Here is an 18,527-nt window from a genome sequence, read left to right on the forward strand (position 1 = left end):
TGGGACATCTGTTTCTCTCGTTGTTGTTCCTCTCGCAAGGAATGCGCAGAGAGGGGAGTCACGTTTTTGAGTTTAAGCACAAGAGCACATAGCGAATGAGCAGTCTGGTTCGAGTCGTGCTCAGTCTCGCAACTCGGCTTGCGACGCGGCGTTGCGACGGGGCTCGCAAGGGAGCTGGGGCAGATCGTGCCTCGAGGAGAGATGGGACGACGAGGGGTCGTAGAGTGACCGCCTGAGTGCAGTCTGTTCAAGTCGCGCTCAGTCTCGCGACTCGGCTTGCGACGCAGCGTTGCGACGGGACTCGCAAGGGAGCTGGGGCGCGTCGTGCCTCGAGAAGTGATGGAACGAGGAGGGGTCGTTCGAGTCGCAGAAGTCTGAGTTCAACCTGGGTCGAGGGTGGGTTTCAGCCGTGCTCCAGCTGGCAGAGCATCGTGAGGGAGCAAACACCGATGCCGATAGCAGGTGTCGCTTCTCGCAGAACGAAGTTAAGTGCGAGTGAAGCTGGCAGCTGCACGAACAAAGGAAAGCACGGAGAAGAGAGAGACGAGTGACGACAAGCAATCAACCTGTAAAAGGGCAGAAATCGCCGAGCGTCGACCAAGCGAGCATCAAAAAGGACGAGCAGCAGCGGATGAGCGCTCCAAGCCGGTGAGCGCGCACAGCCGCGTTGTCCAGAGCCTGAGCAACACCGCCTGAAGGGCGAGTGTCCGTGTGAAGTCGGCAGCGATCAAGGAGAGAAAGAGAGAGCGCACGAGCAGCACGACTTGGGCGTCACCGAGCGTCGTGCCAACTCGTGGAGGAGCTGCGCGCTATCCGACGACGGAATCATTGCACAACACGACGGCGAGCGTCGTGCAAACTGAATCGAGCAGTGGAGAGAGGAAGGCAGCACGGCTCGCTGCGGCCACGCCCAACCCAGAGAGGAACTTCGCTGGCGGCGGGTTGTATCCTCCCACACCACACAAGCTAACGACACAACTCCCGGCTCTAAGAAATTTAATTAATATTACGAGGGGACAACGCACACACAACACGCACACGAATAAGACTTTCAAAAAAATTATCTTTGCGTTTCAAAAAGGGTTGCCATTTCAAGGTGGTGCGTTCAATATCAACTGATCGTGCAAAGCAGTTGCTGCCGTCGAGTTACATGAATAAGGAATGTTTTAGTCATTCATTTTCGTTAATTGCATAATCTTGCCCATGAATTTATTGACATATACTTGCTTTTGCATACTAGAGTGTCATGTGTTTGTTTAGAATTAAAATTGCTGAACACCAAGTCTCGAGTGCTTCTTTCCAAGTCCATGCAAAACTGTCTTATTCCTTAGAACTGTATCCTGTGATGAGATATTAAACTGGAGACCTAAAATAACATAACACACACTAAGATAATCGGTAAATGTTTAATCAATGATAATCGTGTTATCCTGATTGATATAACTCTGGATAAACGAAACTAAGCTTAATTATCATAACTGCACACATTAACATAATCGCAAGCATCCGCATAAACTACTACGATTATCTCCGTGATTATCATAATTTATGCATATTATTACACACATTATCATAATTTATGCATATTAATACACACTATCATAATTTATGCGATTTACGCATTTTTCGGAAAATTTTTAATTTTTATTATTTTTATCAAAATTTTCATAATTCCAACACATACAACAGCACCCCCTGCATGAATGACGGAGGCGCAGGGACAGACGTTAGCTCACGTTGGAATCGATCTGCAGACGGCGGTTTTCTGGCACGGTCAGCTCTATGTCGCCTTATCTCCACCCTGCAATCCCAACCAGGTGAAAGTCCGCATCGAACCGAACCCCGGTAAGGCCATCTACTTAACTAGAGAAAATTCACACGAAATGTTGTTTTCAATGAAGGCTTCCAGATGTAAAATTATATAAGCTTTAATGAAGAAATAAAATTATCTAATTCAAAACGGAGCATCGGGAGTTTGCGTGGATGCGTCGTTCGTGCGCAATTTTTTTCGTGACTTTCCTGGCCCAAGGCCGTAAATGGTTGTGAGGGGGCTGTAGGCGGTCAGGCTTGCTTCAACCCATGGTTGTGAACATCCAGACGTTAATCGGCAAGAACCATTTCTTGTCCTAGTTCGCCAACATATAAGACGTCATGCAAATTTCGATTGAGTGTTGTGTGGAGAATGTATCTACTAGATGTGCTCTGCCTTGTAACCCAATACAAATCTGTACCAAAAATGCATTTCAAATGTGCTCTTAAAATTACCTCCTAGCTATGAAGCAGATCAGCAGACATGACATCTTTCATTTATCGATCTCTCCACGAAACAAAGGAATGTTTTACACAAACTATAACTAGCACAGTCTTCTGGGAGTGCATCATTGATTCAGTGCAAGCCACCTGTGGAGCCTTATTGGTGCACAGCGTCTCAAGAGCAGCTGGGCTTGCTTCAACCGACAGTTACGAACATCCAGACGTTAATCAGCAAGGGGCATTTCTCGTCCTAGTTAGACAAAATCTACGTGAACACGTAAGACACAATTATAATTCGTGTTGTAGAGAATGTTCCTCTACGTGTAACCTTTGAGTGGCATTTTCTTCTAGATTTGAAGCTTCCGTGACTGCAAGGGTTCATAATCTTAGGTTTTTTCGGTAAAGTCACGTAGGTGTGTGCTCCCTATTTCAAGGACAATGAGTTGCTCCAGAGGCAGACGCTTCCAAAACACAAAAATACCCTTTGACCTGTATCAGAAGAACGGGTCTCACCCGAGTTATCATTACAGGTTATTCCAAAACACTCTTTGTCCTAACATCACTTATTCAATATTTGACCCTTATAGACAAAATGTTACATGGACGCAATCAATCATTCAAGTATTCATTCTAAATTATGGAGTCATTTTAACAAAATTGAATTACTGCACTGAAATATACTGCAACAGGTTACATCGTATTAACAAGAAGCTATTTAAAAAAACAATATGCACCGTCTGCTTAACAGTTTATGTACAACATACTATTGCGCCATTCAAAACGAGTAGGCCATTGCATGCTGGCGTCTGGGTCAAAATTGAGCAAATTCCAAACAGGATCTTGTCCACATGCAGGCCGGTGCAGGGCCACCACCTTATGCCACACAGGGGCAGCTGCTACCTGGGGATGCTCTTCGAGTGTTTGAGACGAGATACGATACAAAACTCCGAAATTGCCGGGGCGATTAAGCACCATATAAATGGAATTATTAAAACATAGTGAATGCTTGGGAGCTTATTGGCTCTCGCTCCTGGTTAGAGATCTACTAAACCCACACATCCACAAAGACTGGCTGCTCTTACCCTGCAAGTTGAACCTAGGAATTGAGTGTTAAACTTATTTCTTGTCATTAAAGGTCTGTGACAAAGGTGCATCTATTGGAGAACAATCGTCTCAAGCTGACACATCTACCGGGTCTCCATTTGACTTTGTATTGTCTCGGAGGAAGTCCACCCACACCTCCACCTCCACAAACTGCTGGGAGTTGCCTCGCTCTGCCTCACAGTCAGAATTCTCCTCCTGCTTCACGTTGCCTCCATCGATGTGACGGTCCGATTTTGGAGTTGACTCTTCATCTTCACATTTTACCTTCACTTCTTCACTCTTCACCATCACTTCTTCACATTTCACGTCCTCATATTTCACCTCCTCATATTTCACCTCGATACCTTTAAAAGTGTCCAAGCTGGGATTTCCTTCCGGTTCTTGTTTCATGAGGGATGGGCTCATTGCGGCACTTTGACTTTCACAAGCTGATTTCAGACTCCACTCCTTGTGGATATTCTGATGCTTGTGTGTTCTCTGGTGTTTTTGAAGAATTTGTTTACGTGCAAACGCCGTCCCGCACAGAGTGCACCTGAAGGGTTTCTCTCCTGTGTGTGTTCTCTGGTGTACATGAAGAATTGATGAACGTGCAAACGCCTTCCCGCACAGAGTGCACCTGAAGGGTTTCTCTCCCGTGTGTGTTCTCTGGTGTACTACAAAAGCAGATGAATGTGCAAACGCCTTCCCACACACACTGCACTTGAAGGGTTTCTCTCCCGTGTGTGTTCTCTGGTGTTGTACAAGATTAGATGAAACTGAAAACGTCTTCCCACACACACTGCACTTGAAGGGTTTCTCTCCCATGTGTGTTCTCTGGTGTAAATGACGATTTGATGAACATGCAAACCCCTTCCCACACACACTGCACTTGAAGGGTTTATCTCCCGTGTGTGTTCTCTGGTGTGTTACAAGAGCAGATGAATATAAAAATGCCTTCCCACCCACACTGCACTTGAAGGGGTTCTCGCCCGTGTGTGTTCTCTGGTGTTCTACAAGAACAGATGACTGTGCAAACGCCTTCCCACACACACTGCACTTGAAGGGTTTCTCTCCCATGTGTGTTCTCTGGTGTAAATGACGATTTGATGAACATGCAAACCCCTTCCCACACACACTGCACTTGAAGGGTTTATCTCCCGTGTGTGTTCTCTGGTGTTTTTTAAGAGTCGATGAACATGCAAACGCCTTCCCACACACACTGCACTTGAAGGGTTTCTCTCCCGTGTGTGTTCTCTGGTGTTCTACAAGAACAGATGACTGTGCAAACGCCTTCACACACACACTGCACTTGAAGGGTTTCTCTCCCGTGTGTGTTCTCTGGTGTTTTTTAAGAGTCGATGAACGTGCAAATGCCTTTCCACACACACTGCACTTGAAGGGTTTCTCTCCCGTGTGTGTTTTCTGGTGTTCTACAAGAGCAGATGACTGTACAAACGCCTTCTCACACACACTGCACTTGAAGGGTTTCTCTCCCGTGTGTGTTCTCTGGTGTTCTACAAAAGTAGATGAACGTGCAAACGCCTTCCCACACACACTACACTTGAAGGGTTTCTCTCCCGTGTGTGTTCTCTGGTGTTCTACAAGAGTATATGAACGTGCAAACGCCTTTCCACACACACTGCACTTGAAGGGTTTCTCTCCTGTGTGAGTTCTCTGGTGCTGTGTAAAATGTTCAGGACGATCCGTGCTGTATGCACACCGGTCACATTGTTGCCTTTTTGCACCGAGTCGCGCCGAGTATCTTTGCTCCATCAGACCAATTTTGCAGAGAAAGCGACAGCTGCAGAAAGAAAAAAAAACTATCCACACCATCTACACATCAGTATCGAGGCATAGAGGAATGCATATATATAGTCACACGTGACTTACACATCTATAGTTATTCATATTTTATGATATAGGCAAAAACGTGTCCCAAATTCATCACGCGAGCTCTTATGGCACACAATGAGAGGGCAAATGGTTATAAACATGCCTGGAAGCGCTCGTATCTTCAAAATGAATGTTAACCCAAAACTCCGAGCACACAATTTAGGCTGTCTGGCTTCAAAAGGAATATTTATGAAAGCTAAATTTAGCTGACATAGCAAAGGGTGTTGAAAAAAATACTATTTGTGTTATGCAGATATGCATAAATTAATGTTCAATCACAACTTAGAGGTGTGAAGCCAGACACAGATGTCCTTGGAAGGATGAACAGTTCCGACGTCAGCTGCACGTGTGCTGTGATAACTTCCTGACTCCATTCTTATAAAGACTTCCAGAGGAAAACTAAAATAAACTACTGTTTTGATATAACCTCCCTGCTCAATAGCATTAATAGACTTTACTGCAAATACAAACTTGACACTGTCACACACTCAGAGGCGGAGCCAGGATTTCAGGTAGGGGTCGCAACCCCTCCAGCAATGAAAAATGATAGGAGTTGTTAGTAAGGACTTGTCCCTTGCTTTTTATTCGACGCGTGTGATCGGCATTGCGCTCGCTGAAGGCGATGCCTTCAGGGAAGTCGTGTACTGTATACGCCACTTCGCACAATTCTGCGAGTGGTTTGTAACTGCTTTGCCATTACTTATGTTGTCCTCTCATAGAGTCACTGAAATGTGATAATTTCCCACACGGTGGCAGTGGGGGGGGTCGCAAAATGCCGATTTATCTATATATATAAAAGGGAAATGTGTGGATACGTGTCTGTTCGAAATGTTTAGCTTCCCAACATGCCACACACTTGAAATTTTGCATGTGGGTAGGTTCCAAACTGTACACAACGCAAAAAGTATAAAAATAGACTTTTGTATTTTGGGGGGGGGGGGGGGGGGAATGACCATGAAGTGTGTGGCGTCAACCCGCATCACACCTGAGTTAAGCGGTCTGCAATGCTGTCTGGAATTTCTAAGTGAACGCGACTTTTCAGCTCGCCACGTCATTCCCTTCCCAAGTGGCCAAAATCGACCTTGCGTAGAAGTGGATTAAGGTTGAATTTCCTTCAGTGAAAACATCCGATTTAGGTAACTTGATTTGTTTCAGCTTTTTTCTTTCTTGCAAGCATCAATTTTTTTCTGGGTGTTTCAGTGAAATATGAGGGAATATGAAATTTATCCAAGACAAGAATCCAAGTCCCGGGCGAAGCCGGGTAGTGAAGCTATTTAATAATAAACCCCAATGATCCCATCGAAATTAGGGATTTCTATCAGATCGTGGGGGGGGGGGGGGGGGCACGTGCTACCCCACCCCCACTGGCTCCACCACTGTCACACACTGGCATGGTTCACAGGTGGTGGTGTGTCCAGACTCACGCCTGGCCACCTTCACCTGCTCAGTATTAATGCTTCCTCACTCCACCAAGTAATTAATTGAGGATCAATCAACACAGCCGAGGCTGCGTGTCTCTCCCTCTCTCCCCGTGGTTGCATTGATTTCCTTCCCAATCGCCGGGTTTCCCCTCCACATGTAGAAAGTGTACACCACCGCGCGTCCAGAGTGAACACCGCCACGCGTGTGACAAGCCCTACCTTGTTGTTATTGTTGTTGTGGGCAGGTCGCTTCTGAAAACAAGAGCAGTACAGCAGCTCAAGCGGGCGTGGCCTGGTAAAAAATGAAAAAAAAAAGAATATTGAAAATAAAATAAAGTTACAAAGTAGCCAGCCAGGTGAAGAGAAATTAAAACTTAAGAAAGATACTCTGGTTCTTTCAGTAAAGTAATGTAGAATTTTTTTTTTAAATAATAGCATACGATGTTTTGATTGCAACACAAGCAATCATCAGGTACAAATGAAAGAGAAAACAAACCTAGGAAACTTAGAAATGTAATGCAAAACAACACAGAGAGTCGGCTAACATAACAGTCAACACCCCACCTGGTTAATTATTGATTATGTTCTTCCAAAGATTGTTCAATTTGAGAGAGAGACAAAACACAGACACGGAGACACATAGACAGAGAGAGATGACACAGAGACACACAGAGAGAGACACACACAGAGACACACAGAGAGAGATGACACAGAAACACACAGAGAGAGAGACACAGAGAGAGACACACACACATAGACACAGAGAGAGATGACAGAGACGCACAGAGAGAGACACACATAGGCACACAGAGAAACAACGCCTGTGTATTGTATTACATTGCTATGTTTTTTCTTTTTTACCTTTTCTTGTTTCATAGTATGTAATGGCAGAGATTAGGGATTCATAAAGTACAACGCAATCATATAAACAGAAATCTATGCATTGTTATATGAAGACAAGTCCAGATTTTGTGGCCGAGGTTTAGCAAATTGTTTTTATTAACATAGCATCGCAATTATTAGTTAAAAAAAATATTTTTATAGCAATATACTGGGGGGACATTTTGAGCAAATTTAATGATTATAACATATTATAATGATTATAACATATTATAATTATGACACCATATTATAATTATTACAACATATTATAATTATTACAACATATTATAATTATAACATATTATAATTATTATAACATATTATAATTATTATAACATATTATAATTATTACAATATATTAAATTATTATAACATATTATAATTATAACATATACTTATAACATTATAATAATTATAACATATTATAATTAGGGCCTTGTGTCAATGAGAGATTTGGAGGTTTATATTCTTAGGTTTTTTCAGTAAAGTCACGTAGGTAAAAACATTAAAAAGTAAAATAAAATAAAAATCACGACGTTTCGGAGGCAACACAAGCTTCCGTCTTCAGGCGGTACCGTCACAGCCACGACAGCTGTATCAAGTAAATGAGAGATTGCAGGAGTTGCCACTGCGTTTATATAATGGTTGGAGAAGGTGGTGGGGCAAGGGCCGCATACTTATTATTAATATGGTAAGGTGAGGTTTGAGATTAAGAATAGACTGCATAACAAAGGCTGAGCCTTTGTTATGGAGAGGTGCGGTTTGTGACTCAACCTGTAACAAGAAGACCACCACTAAACATGGTTAAACAGTAATGGTTGTCTGTCAAATAAGATTGGAAAATAAGTGTAGTTAAATCTTTTTTGCATGGTTAATCACATCTTTCCAATGATTACTCAGTTTGTAACCGTCATCACGGTTGAAATTATGTCTGTGTTTGTATATTTGTATGGCTTCGTGTACAAACCTTTGATGGTAGCCAGGAGGTTTGCAGAGAACCTTGGTCTCGGAAAATACAATTTCATGAGAGCCCACCGAGTTGTAGCAATGATCGGCAACGGCCGAAGAATCAGTTCTGCCGTGTTTCAGATCTGACTTGTGCTCGCGGACACGATCAGAAACATGACGTTTCGTTTCTCCAATGTAGCAATCACCACAAATGCAACTCAATTTGTAGACTCCAGGATACTGTAAGTCAGGAACGACATCCTTCACAGATGGAATCAAATCACGGATTTTATGCACTGTACTGAATCGGACTTGGATCTTATGTTTGTTTAGAATTTTGGAGATCTTTTTGGTCACGCCTGCTATGTATGGCAACGTGATAGTTTTGGTCGGAGTTTCATGTGGCTGTTTCTGTATGGTGGGAGAGACAGCTTGGCGGATAGTGCGGTCAGAGTATGCGTTCATCCTGAGGGCCCGATGTACATGTCTCAATTCACTGGTCAGGTGGTGTTGGTCAGAAATGCCATGGGCTCCGTGGTATAGCGTTTTGATGAGAGAGTTCTTTTGAGATGGGTGGTGGTGGGAATCCGGTTTCAAGTAGGAATCTGTGTGGGTGGCTTTCCTGTTCTTCCAAAGACGACACTTTCGTCATCTGGCCACATGGCCTCCCAGCATTGAACCACTTCTTGGACCACATCAATTCTAGACACCCATCCATCAGATTCACCATGGAAGTGGAGAAAGACGGTAAACTACCATTCTTGGATATTCTGTTTGAGAGGAGGCCTGACGGATCCTTGGACATTCTGTCTACAGGAAAGCTACCCACACAGATTCCTACTTGAAACCGGATTCCCACCACCACCCATCTCAAAAGAATGTGTTGCCTCCGAAACGTCGTGATTTTTATTTTTATTTTATTTTACTTTTTAATGTTTTAACCTACGTGACTTCACCGAAAAAACTTAAGAATATGAATCATTGCAGTCACGAAAGCTTCAAATCTAGAATTTAGAGGTTTGGTGACTGCACTTAAGCAAACAAACTTTGTAACATTTGAAATGTAATGCAATGCAACACAAAGAGTCGGTCAACACACAACTAACGCATAAACTGGCTGATTACGTTCTTCCACAGATTGCTAAACTAAGCGAGAGAATTGAAGCAAACGCGATCAGCCGAGGGCAGGAGGCAAGGCCTCGCGTTGTAAAGTTCCAACCTGGACATCGCTTCCATGCTCGCTGCTACTCAATTGACATCCTTACGAGAGAGAGAGCGAGGCTCTACCTCGGTAAACAACAACAACCACCACCATAACAACAACCACCACCACATCCACAACCAATCACCGCAACCACCACCACCGCAACCACCACCACCGCAACAACCACCACCACAACCACCACAACCACCACCGCAACCACCACCGCTACCACCACCACCGCAACAACCACCACCGCAACAACCACCACCGCAACCACCACTACCACCGCAACCACCACCACCACCACCACAACAACCACCACCACCACAACAACAACCACCATAACCACCACCACAACCACCACAACCGCGATGAGAATTTCTCACCTCGGATTTCAGTGTACGGGCGGAGCGGCAACTTCCTGGTCCCTCGCGACGTCACGCGGCAGCAGGTGACATGACGTCACTTGCGGGGTACGATGACACTCCCCTCCCACAATGAGCGGCTCGAAACTCGCGACGACTTTCACGAAAACATTATGTTAATGAGCCGCCAGTTACTGGGCGTGGCTTTGCCCAAATAAGGATTGGCACTGGGACAGATATCGACAGCGGCCGAGCGGAGGTGACGTCACGCTCGAGAGCGCGGTGGTTGGGGGTGGGTGACATGACGTCACTAGCGAGGAACACCTCCCCCTGGCGTTTGACGCCGATGAGGTTACGCTGAGCGGTGACGTCAGAGAGCGGGGTCAGAGTTCAAGTTTGTTGAAATGAAGGGAGCGAGAGTTTCGACTCAGCCTCAAACGAGTACCCGGTGCGGTGTGTCAACATCGCCACTGGGGAGACAAAGGCGGCCGGGTGTGGTGCTGGACACCCACCCCCTCGTGTGCCGTGACGACCTCCATCGGTGCTGCTCGCGATGAGCAGCACTTTGTACATGTCGTTGCTTGGCTCTCCAGCACACTGCTGGCGACATTTCACGATGACATTTTCACGTCCATGAAAAGAGAATCGCCATACTAACCGATGCCGTTTTTTGGAAAAATTAGCCCAATTTTCCTAGCTTTATTTTTCAACGAAACGTGCATTCCTTGGTTGTGTTTAGCCTGAGTAGACTATATATTACGTTAAAAAGTGTGGAATTTCATGCATGAAATTTTCGAATATAAAAAAGTTAATCGGCATACTGTGCCGATTTTAGGCCAAATAAGCCCAACTTTCACAGCTTTATTTTTGGACGAATTTTAATTCCTCTATTGTATTTAGCCTTAGTATGCTATGTATTACATTAAAAGTGGGAATTTTCACCGTGAAATTTGAAGTAAAAAGATCAAATCGACAAAGTTAACCTATGCTGTTCTTGGCCAAAATTTTCATAGCTAGATTTTCCAAGAAAAAGTGAATTCCTCCATTTTGTTAAGCATTAGTATGCTCTATATTACATTAAAAGTGGGAAATTTCACGTCCCATAAATCAAATCGGGGATACTTATGCCGGTTTTAACCAAAATAAGCCAAATTTTCATAGCTTTATTTTTCAACAAAAAGTTAATTCATCAATTGTATTTACCCTTAGTATGCTATGTATTAGATTAAAAGTGGAACATTTTATGATGAAATGTGCACGTCCCAATATAGAATATCGGCATACTAACTGATGCCGTTTTTGGCCCATAATGGCCAAATATTTGCAACTTCATTTTTCAACAAAAGTGCAATCCTCGGGTATGCTTAGCCTTAGTATCCTATATATTACGTAAAAAAGTGGGAAATTTCACCATGAAATTTCATAAGTAAAAAGTGTGCATGACCCAAAACTTTTTTTTACAAGCAAGATACATCAGCAACAATGAGGCCATTTGCTGAATTCTTGGCTTCCCTATCCATGGCCATCCACCCACAGTCGTCCATTTGGCAATTCACCTGCAAATGGTCAACGCATCTTGGTCACCAAAGGAAATGCCCAACAACAGGCCCTGGCTCTACACCCTTATGGCGTTCTTGGTTTTGTGTCCAAGTGACCCATTTGCTGCCAACCTGCTCTACCATTAAGTTCCCTCCTACTATACATGGACTGCAAAAAAAATAGAAGCGAAGTGCTGCTGACGGTGAATCAGATGCCTTCGGACGAGTCGACACAGTTCATCCCAACAATCAGCAGTGCTACTTTCTCCCAATGCTTTTCAATGTTGCCAAAGGGCACAAATCTTTCCAAGACCTATAAGCAGTGGAACGAGTTGTCTGTCAAACATACAGGGAAGCTTGCAATCTTCGTACAATTCTTGCGCATGATCACCTTAATCATAAAGCTATGACAGAAGCTTATGTTGGTCAGTCCCCTTTCCAACTGACATTGCTCTTCTGCATGACTCATCAAGTTTGCAGCCCATCTAACCCCATGGGACTCTGGCAAAAATACAAAGAGGGCATGAGTGAGGACATCCTCCAAGGAGTTCAATAACAAAATACAAACCTGGACGACAACTTTCTGATGTTATCTTCAAACAGGCCCTCATCCTCCTTCACGACAAACTGCACTCCATTGCTGGAAAATACTTCACGTCTATGGGACTACCAACACCCTACAGGGACAACCTGCATGCCCTTGCTCAAGAGATCCTAGTGAAATATGCTATTATTCTTGACAGAATCTTACATTTTTTTGGGAAAATTAAACAAAGCTGATGGATGCACAAATAGAAGCCTACAAGGAAATCTTGGAAGACATTGAGACTACAAATCGAGTCATTTGTATCCTTGATGCACCTGCCAGTACTGGGAAGACCTTTGTTTAGAAACTGCTCCTCGCTAAGGCTCGCCAGAGAGAGATAATTGCTCTAGCTGTGGCATCATCGGGGATTGCTGTGTAAGTCGATGTGTGTGTGTGAGTCGATGTGTGTATTTGAGTCCATATGTGTGTGTGTTTAGGTCCATGTGTGTGTGTGTAAGTCGGAGTATCTGTGTCTTTTTTGCCCAGGCAATGCCAGATGTTTGTGTGTGTACGTCGATGTGTGTGTAAGTCCAAGTGTGCATATTAGTCCATGTGTGTGTGTTAGTCCATGTGTGTGCATGGCTTCATGTAAGTCACTGTGTGTGTGTCTATGTGTGTCAGTTGATGTATGTACGTCGATGTGTATGTGTGTTAGTCCATGTGTGTGTTATACCATAGGTGCTCGCTAACAGCACTTGCCCCTACAGTCTGTTAAGGCTATATGGGGGATCTTTGATCTTTGTTAGTTCATATTTGTGTAAGTCAATGTGTTTGTGAGTCGATATTATGAGTGTATAACACCATGTGTGTGTATCTAAAGTCCATGTCTATGCGAGTCCGTATGTGTGGAGGCCAATGTGTGCGAGTCTCTGTGTGGAGGAGTAATATAGGGATGTGACCTCATGCTCGTTGTTCAGTGCGATGACGTCATGCGCGCTGGGCGAGGTGATGACGCCACGTCTCCTCTCGGTACTTAAGGGGGACCACGTAACGAACGCGGGGTTACTGTAGGAGCCCGGGAAAGAGAGCGGTTGAAGAGCCAGCCAGGGGTAGAGCTCAGGGAGTCTGGAGACAAGCCGGCCGTAGTGATAAAAGGTGCTGCTCTCCTCGGTCGGTCGGTCGGTGTTGGCTGAACCCCCGATCTGACTCGAGAGAGAGAGCCTTGGCGCTAGCCGAGCTAGGAACAGACAGAGTGAAGGTTCGTGTGAAGAAACCTAGTGAAGGACACTTACCCCTGGGGAAGTTATCCAAAAACCCTTAATAAATAACTGGCGCAAGCCCTTAACTGAAGACCTGCCTCCGTGTCGTCATTGCACTTCAACATATGTGTAATGCGAGCATAAACGGGGTGGTTGCTGGCCTCCGCGCCAATCACACGGAGCATGTGGGAGGAGCCACTGCTCACCTCGGCTCCAATGGGAGACGAGGTGAATGCGGGGTGGAGACGGGGGCAGTACGGGAAGGAGGAGTCAGGGTCACGTGATGGGAAGGATATAGGGAGAGAGCCGGAAGAGATCGGGAAGTTGAAACGGAGCGAGAATAGTGGAAGCCACGCTGGGCAGTGCGGGAGATGGCGCCATCTGCCACGTGGTGGAGCAGCGCCATCTGCCACGTGGTCGAAGACCTACGCACACCGTCGGCCAGCGGTGTGCGTGGGGTAGACGGGGCTAGCAGAGTGTGAGAGGCTAGCAGAGTGTGCGGGGCACACGTGGCTTGTGAGTGACTAGCAGAGTGTGCGGGGCACACGTGGCTAGTGAGTGACTAGCAGAGTGTGCGGGGCACACGTGGCTAGTGAGTGACTAGCGGAGTGTGCGGGGCACACGGAGCGAGCGGTGTGGCTGGCGGCGTGTGCGGGGCACACGGAGAGAGCGGAGCGGCCACCAGCGAGGGCGGGCCACACGGAGCGTCGCGGGGCGCGCGGCGGAGGCGGCGCGGGTCCAGGCGAGGACCAGCGGGGTGCGATACGAAGAACCTAAATAAACGACAACGGAGACCAGGAAAGCCTGACAGAGTCGTTTATTACATATGTATGTGAGTCCATGTGTGTGCGTGGGTCCTTGTTGTGTGTAAGTCCATGTGTGTGTCTCTTAGTCGATGTGTGTAAATCCATGTGTAATTAGGTCGATGTGTGTGTGAGAGTCTACGTGTTTGAGTCGCTGTATGTGTGTACGTCGAATTGCGTGTGTAACTCCATGTGTATCTGAAGCGAATGTCTGTGCGTGTGTGTCTAAGTCCATGTGTGTGTGTGTCTTTTTCGCCCAGGCAACGCCGGGTACTTCCCGCTCGTACTCTTATATCAGCGCACTTCGTCTATCTGTGATGAACACTGCACTTTCCATCGTTTTCATGCAGGGGGCGCTGCAAACCTACGCGCCCCCTGCATGAATGATGGAGGCGCAGGGACAGACGTTAGCTCACGTTGGAATCGATCTGCAGACGGCGGTTTTCTGGCACGGTTAGCTCTATGTCGCCTTATCTCCACCCTGCAATCCCAACCAGGTGAAAGTCCGCATCGAACCGAACCCCAGTAAGGCCATCTACTTAACGACAAGAGAAAATTCACACGAAATGTTGTTTTCAATGAAGGCTTCCAGATGTAAAATTATATAAGCTTCAATGAAGAAATAAAATTATCTAATTCAAAACGGAGCATCGGGAGTTTGCGTGGATGCGTCGTTCGTGCGCAATTTTTTTCGTGACTTTCCTGGCCCAAGGCCGTAAATGGTTGTGAGGGGGCTGTAGGCGGTCAGGCTTGCTTCAACCCATGGTTGTGAACATCCAGACGTTAATCGGCAAGGACCATTTCTTGTCCAAATTCGCCAACATTTAAGACGTCATGCAAATTTCGAATGAGTGTTGTGTGGAGAATGTATCTGTAGTGTTGATATGCGCTGGCAGTAGGGATCGTGTGTCAGCGCGTGGTGATTGGCTGTGTGTTGGTGACGCGCGCTGACAGTGAGGGATCGTAGGTCTGCGCGGGGTCATGGGTTATGTGGTGGTGATTGGCTGTGTGTTGGTGACGCGCGCTGACAGTGAAGGGATCGTGTGGCAGCGCGTGGTGATTGGTCGACTAAGGTGGGTGCTCACATCGCGGTCCGCATAGGCTCCGTCTCCTCGGGAGCGGAGGGCTTCTATAAGGCGGTGCGCGGGGGCGCTCGGGGAGTTGGTGACCAGTGAAGACAGAAGACGGAGGAGGAAGAGATAGGGCCCTGAGACCCCTAGTCCCGCTGTCCTTGTGGGGACCGGGACCCTGTGTGGCTCAAAGGTGGGACCTTGGGACCCGGGGCCGGACGTCCGTGTGAGGGCCGGGCCGCGGGACCCAGAGGTCGTGACCCACATCCAAGCTGGGGTGGGTCTGTAGGTTCCCCCGGATGCTATGGGGCTGGAATGCCCGTGTGTGTGTAGCCGGGTGGAACGTGTAGCGTGAGCTGTAGTAACCACACGTGTCGGGTGGAACGTGTAGCGTGAGCTGTAGTAACCACACGTGTCGGGTGGAACGTGTAGCGTGAGCTGTAGTGACCACACGTGTTATTGTGGCAAGACAAGTGTTAATAAAGTGTGCTACCCGTCAAGTGGTCTCCCGCCGTCATTCACAATACTACAACTGGCGTCTGGAGTGAAACAATCTTCCAGCCATGGATACCAGGAAGACTCATCGGACTCACGAGTGTGACCGGGAGGAAAACCACGACGACTCGGGCCAGCAGGCATCAGGGGGAGAAGAGGAGGAGATGCCGGCGCCACAGGACCCCTCATGGGTGCCCAACGAGCGGCTAGGGGCTGATGCCGGACTCCGCGACGCGCACTCCCGCCTGGCAGAGCTACTACTCGCCGCGGCGTCCATCCTAGCGGAGATCACCACGTCTGGAGGAGCGAGAACGTCGACGGACATTGAAAGGGCTCACGTTGTTGATTCCCGCCAAAACGATTTTGAAATTCCCGCCATTTCTGCTTAGCGGTCATCTATTGGCGGGAACTGCGAGCAACACGTAACGGGAGTCCTCCAATCCCTGCCGCTTACGTCGTCAGCGCGCGCTGCGGGCCGCCATCAGCCACCCGCCATAGGGGCTGCCATTTTGCAGGTTGACGGTGCGGCGCGGGAGAGTCACAAGGCAGAGGACGACATCATTTTCCAGCAGCGTCTTCCCGCGTTGACCGCCTTCAAGGCAGAAGGCGGGGACTGGGGCGCATTCCAACGAAGATTTCTCGCCCATCAAGAGACGTCGGCCTGGTCCGACGCTACGGCGCTGCGGGCACTGCCTGCCATGTTGGACGATGACACGCTCGCGGCCTTCAGGTCCGCACCGAGATCGGACCGCTCCACGCTCAAGGCTGCGCTGGGCCTCATGGCCAAAGTGAACGGACCACCTTCGGCCTGCCGCCACCAATTTTACGAGCGACGGAAGGCGGACACAGAGACCGCGCTCGCCTACCGCACGGCGTTGTTGGCTCTCGCCGATGCCGCGTTCCCTCGTATGGACGAGGAGGGGCAGGACGCTATGGTTTTGGAACAACTGCTGAAGTTGGCGCAGGACCTGGGGGTCCCCATCAACACGGCCGACGAAGTGGACATATGTTCATTGCGTGTTGCAACGAGTATCCAGGCGCACGAGGTCCTGAAGCGGAAACAGGTGGTCGTCTGCACTGCTGCTGCGGTCTCAGCTCCGGCCCCGGTGGTCACCGAGCCCCAAGTCGTTCGCCCACGGGAGGAGGCGTTCGCTGCAGCACGAACGGGGGATTGGAGGTCGGGGGGTCGTTCGCCTCTGCGATCGACCCGCAAGCTGGAGCAACCGAGACCTCCGACGTCCCTCATCACGTGCTTCAACTGCGGCCTTCGGGGCCACGTGGCGTCCGGGTGCCGCGCTCCACGTCAGCGCGCCACGGGACCTCGGTTGGACGACGACCAAGGCCCCAAGTCGTCCCAACTACCCCCGGCAAGTCGCGGCACTTCACATGCTCGGCCTACATACACGACACACATGGGCCGTCGCTTTGCGGTGGAGGATGTGCGATTGGGGGTCGGGGATTCGGTTCGAAGAGGGGGGTTCGTACGGGGCCGGGGGGACATTAAATGGTCCGAGTTGGGCCACAGAATAGTGGCCGCGGCGACCGGTTCGTCGGTCATTACGGGATTCATAGACGGGGTCGAGGTCAGGGTGTTGGTGGACACGGGAGCGTCGGCGACTATAATTTCCGACCTCATTTATAACATTCTCCCCGTCCAATGTCGACCTCTGCTTCCGGTGGACGTGCCATTTGGGGGCTCGTTGGGTATTATCGGTCAGATTCGGGCGACCATTTGCATAGGGGATATTAAATTGGCGGGACCTGTTTTCGTCTCCTCTTCCCTAGCGGTTCCTTGTCTGTTGGGCACAGATTTTTTGGCTAAGATGCCCATTAAAATTTTCGTGGATCAACGTTGTATTGAGCTGCCATTGGGTTGCCGTATTTCATTTTTATCTAACCCTACTGAAATACGGACGGCGTGCGCGACGATCCAAGCGCTAGCGACACAGACGGTGCACGTGCCCCCGGGTTCGCAGATGTTGATACCCCTCCGGTTGCGGAAGCCATTGGGTGGGGAGACTGCGGGACAAGGCATGCTTTTGGGTCCATCGAATAGAGCTGTCGGGGGTCTGCATTTGGCGGTGGCTCAAACGTTGGTTCGGGCTGACGGGGACCCGTTCGTTATGGTGTTAAACGCTGGTTCGCGGCCGGCCGTTATTCCGCAGGGCACCGTGCTTGCTCACGCGGCACGGGTCCCTGCGGAAGAGCGCCTTGTTGCACATGTTGATCCCGTCCCGGCGCAGAAAATTCTATCGGGTGATGACCTTGAATGGGTCGATTCGCTGTGTGCGGACTCCAGTGATTTGTCAAGGGTGCAATTGGGTGCGCTGCGTGCTCTGCTGATCGAATTCTCCGATGTGTTCAGCACGCACAAATATGATATTGGGTGCACAGACCTGTTACGCCACCACATTGAAACAGGCGATGCAGCACCAGTCCGGCAGAATCCCTTCCGGCTGAGTCCTGCCGAGAAGGAACACGTTCAATCGGCCGTCAATGACATGCTGACGGCCGACATCATTTCGCCCTCATCCAGTCCGTGGGGAGCACCTATCATTCTGGTTAAAAAGCAAGATGGGTCCTTGCGTTTTTGTGTAGATTTCCGTCGCCTGAATAAAATCTCCGTGGCTGACGCGTATCCGCTCCCCAGAATGGATGAGTCCCTGGACGCATTGTCTGGGGCGCAGTATTTTTCTACACTTGACTTACTGTCGGGATTCTGGCAGCTGCAACTCGACGATGAGTCTAAACCTAAGACAGCATTTCGGACCCCAGGGGGCCTGTTCC

The 18,527-nt window shown here is 48.2% G+C and overlaps 1 protein-coding gene across 1 annotated transcript in view; it reads right to left on the bottom strand.

Moving 5' to 3' along the window:
* Positions 1-979: 979 nt before the first annotated feature.
* Positions 980-18,527, bottom strand: part of LOC144737836 (uncharacterized) — a 70,712-nt gene continuing 53,164 nt past the window's right edge. The window contains exon 13 of the mRNA XM_078620709.1: positions 980-5,010. Within this exon, the coding sequence (XP_078476835.1) occupies positions 3,427-5,010 (1,584 nt within the window). The 3' untranslated portion in view covers positions 980-3,426. The remainder of the gene's footprint in view (positions 5,011-18,527) is intronic.

This window comes from Lampetra planeri, chromosome 74 (assembly GCF_965212315.1).
Source record: "Lampetra planeri chromosome 74, kcLamPlan1.2.h2, whole genome shotgun sequence".
NCBI lineage: Eukaryota > Metazoa > Chordata > Hyperoartia > Petromyzontiformes > Petromyzontidae > Lampetra > Lampetra planeri.